Here is a 2,627-nt window from a genome sequence, read left to right as displayed (position 1 = left end):
AATGTGCATGGTACACCACTTCAATATTTACCACTTGGATCGAAATGAATGTGTGATTTTTTTGGTTTAACGTTTGTCACAAATTGCAATGTACTTCAGTCATATATTATTTTTTTCAGACAAAGATGATAATCGACTATTAGAATCTCATATGTTAGTAGTTAGATATTTGACGACACCACATTACCAATGGGACCCCACGTGTGTCCTTTACAAAATTTAATATCGTGGGTGTGAAGATTCGAACTCAGAACCTCCATCCCATGGGCAAGAGCTCCCACCCTAGGCCACACCACCTGGTTACTTCACTCATATGTCATATTTATGTTCATAAGATAGGTGCATGTATACGGCCATTTCTCTTTTCTTCAAAGGTAAAGGAATCCTCAACAAACTTCACGATTGCTCTACACATTCTCGAGAGTGTATCTCCGATATGATGCGTCCATTTTGATTCCCCGTAGGCACAAAACAATAAGATACAGAGATACATTAATAACATTGATTATATTTCCCATCTTATACATTCATCAAGAGTTTCAAAACATAAACAAGAGCTTACAAGTTACAACAATTACACTAGCCATGCACTTTAAAAAAACCTTAAATCTAAACATTTTCTGTCTTCGTCCAGCGGCTGGTCAGCTCATAATCATTTTCTACCAATTGAATTCCATGACTACCATCTGCAGCTTGGCCCAACAAGCTGCTCATTGATCGAGCCTTCACCATACCTAGCTTCGGCTTTTTCTTCGTGAACGATAAATCTTCTTCATTACCATGTAATTTAACTTTATTATCCAACAGTAGTATATCCTTTTCATCTTCCTCCACGGCTGACATTAATGAAGCAGAAATGCAGCTCAATAAAGGCCGGGACTCGCTCTTCTTTGGCGGTGCAGTACTATTAGATACAGATCGACTTCGCACACTAGTCATACTTCTAAGCCTTCCTTTACCTAAATGATGGTCGCAAAGAGAGTACCCTACGAGTGTTTGCTGGCAACATCTCCACCCTCTACCGTTCACTCGACTGCACCGCGATCCCTCCATTACTTGACCTCCTCTCACCCTCTTTTTCATGCTCGGATTCGGCTTCATGCATTTCTTGATCGTCTTCATTTTCGTTTTCATCATTTGCTTATCATTCTCCATTAATATTGCTTCCTCTCCCTCACACAATGTCCCATCCGCTACATACCGAGTGCATCACAAAATATAACTTCATTCAGTAATTTCTATTTTCTTGAAACGTTACAATATTTTCTTGAACATATACACGTATGATAATATTTTTACCTTGATGGGAAGAAGTTGATGATTCTTGAAAACCCATAATTGGTGCACCCATGAAGAAATTCCCTCCCCTAAAAACAAACCAAACCCGAAACATATCCATAGCCACAATAAAATTAAAGAGTGATGAGCTAGCTATGATATGGATATGTGCAATATATTCTGAATGGGGGACCAGCGTCCCCATGCTAACGTGCACCCGGTAAACATTATGTATACATAATTAGTGTTTAGTTAGCTAACCAAAATTGAGAAAATCGTAATAAAAATATTAATTAGTTGTATATAGTATGGTATGGTGGGTAGCCAAAGTTCATATAAAAACACCTGAACAGTATTTCCACTAACACTACTTTTTATTTCTTTTCTTGGATAAGATTAAAATGTATGGGTCTCCCTTCCTTAATATTCACCCTTTTTTTTTCACTCCAAGATTTCATCAAAGAATTCGATTTTTCTTACCTTATATCATTACTCAGCTTCTCTTCCTGCAGCAATACCTACAGTAAAAATTTCAAGAAAATTCACAAGATCAGAATGTAACTGTGGTGGGTGCAAAATAAATAATATAGCCATAAAGTTAGATCCAAGAAAATGCTGAAAATGAAACCCAATTGCACCACCAACCACACAAATTTAATCAAGAAAAGAAAAAAAGTAAGTCAAACTCACCTTCTTTTCTTCTCTCTTCAAGAACCCATAATACGAAGAATCTTGAGAACCACCGGCCGGGGGATGCTTATGTTGATCCTTACCATCATCGTCGTCTTCTTGAAGTTGCTGAATCGGCGATGGTCCGGTTGAGTTGGGATCTGAAAGAGGAAGTAGTGGGCCTGGGGATAGAGATGATAGAGGAAATGGTGTTTTTCTTTGCCTGATCCTCATCAGTACAAATTTACAAGTAGTGCCGATTAAAAAGAAATAAAGACTTAAAAAGATGGGTGAGATTTGAGAGAGGAGAGTGCAAGAAATTAGAAAGAAGCCAACAAAAAAATAATAATAATACTACAAGACCAAGAACAAATATTAAAGAAAGAAAATTTATGTTTTTAAAAGCTCATTTCATTTCTATGCATTTTGGCTTCTGTCTCTCTCTCTCTAACTCTTTTTTGTTGCACCGGTCATACTATTTTCCTTTTCTTTATCCATTGGTAATGAAAAAGGACAAATGAGGCATTATATAAATAATTAAATATTATATATATATAAAAGTTGACCCATAATTTAATTTAATGTTGATGAATATATATATATATATATAAAAAAACTTTAAACTCTAGTTCGGTTAAAAAAATTATAAGCTAAGAAAAATATGAATATCTAATTTTATT

At 35.7% G+C, this 2,627-nt stretch overlaps 1 protein-coding gene across 1 annotated transcript; it reads right to left on the bottom strand.

Moving 5' to 3' along the window:
- Positions 1 to 488: 488 nt before the first annotated feature.
- Positions 489 to 2,416, bottom strand: LOC126676448 (uncharacterized). The gene is made up of 4 exons (XM_050370657.1): positions 1,969 to 2,416; positions 1,759 to 1,796; positions 1,300 to 1,367; positions 489 to 1,193 (listed from the first exon to the last, which is right to left on the bottom strand). The coding sequence occupies exons 1-4, from the start codon at positions 2,179 to 2,181 to the stop codon at positions 610 to 612; spliced, it is 903 nt and encodes a 300-aa protein (XP_050226614.1). The 5' UTR covers positions 2,182 to 2,416; the 3' UTR covers positions 489 to 609.
- Positions 2,417 to 2,627: the final 211 nt, after the last annotated feature.

The sequence above is a fragment of the Mercurialis annua genome, linkage group LG4, assembly GCF_937616625.2.
Source record: "Mercurialis annua linkage group LG4, ddMerAnnu1.2, whole genome shotgun sequence".
Taxonomy (NCBI): Eukaryota; Viridiplantae; Streptophyta; class Magnoliopsida; order Malpighiales; family Euphorbiaceae; genus Mercurialis; species Mercurialis annua.
The sequence above is the reverse complement of the archived record's forward strand: the minus strand, read 5'-3'. Positions and strand labels throughout refer to the sequence as shown.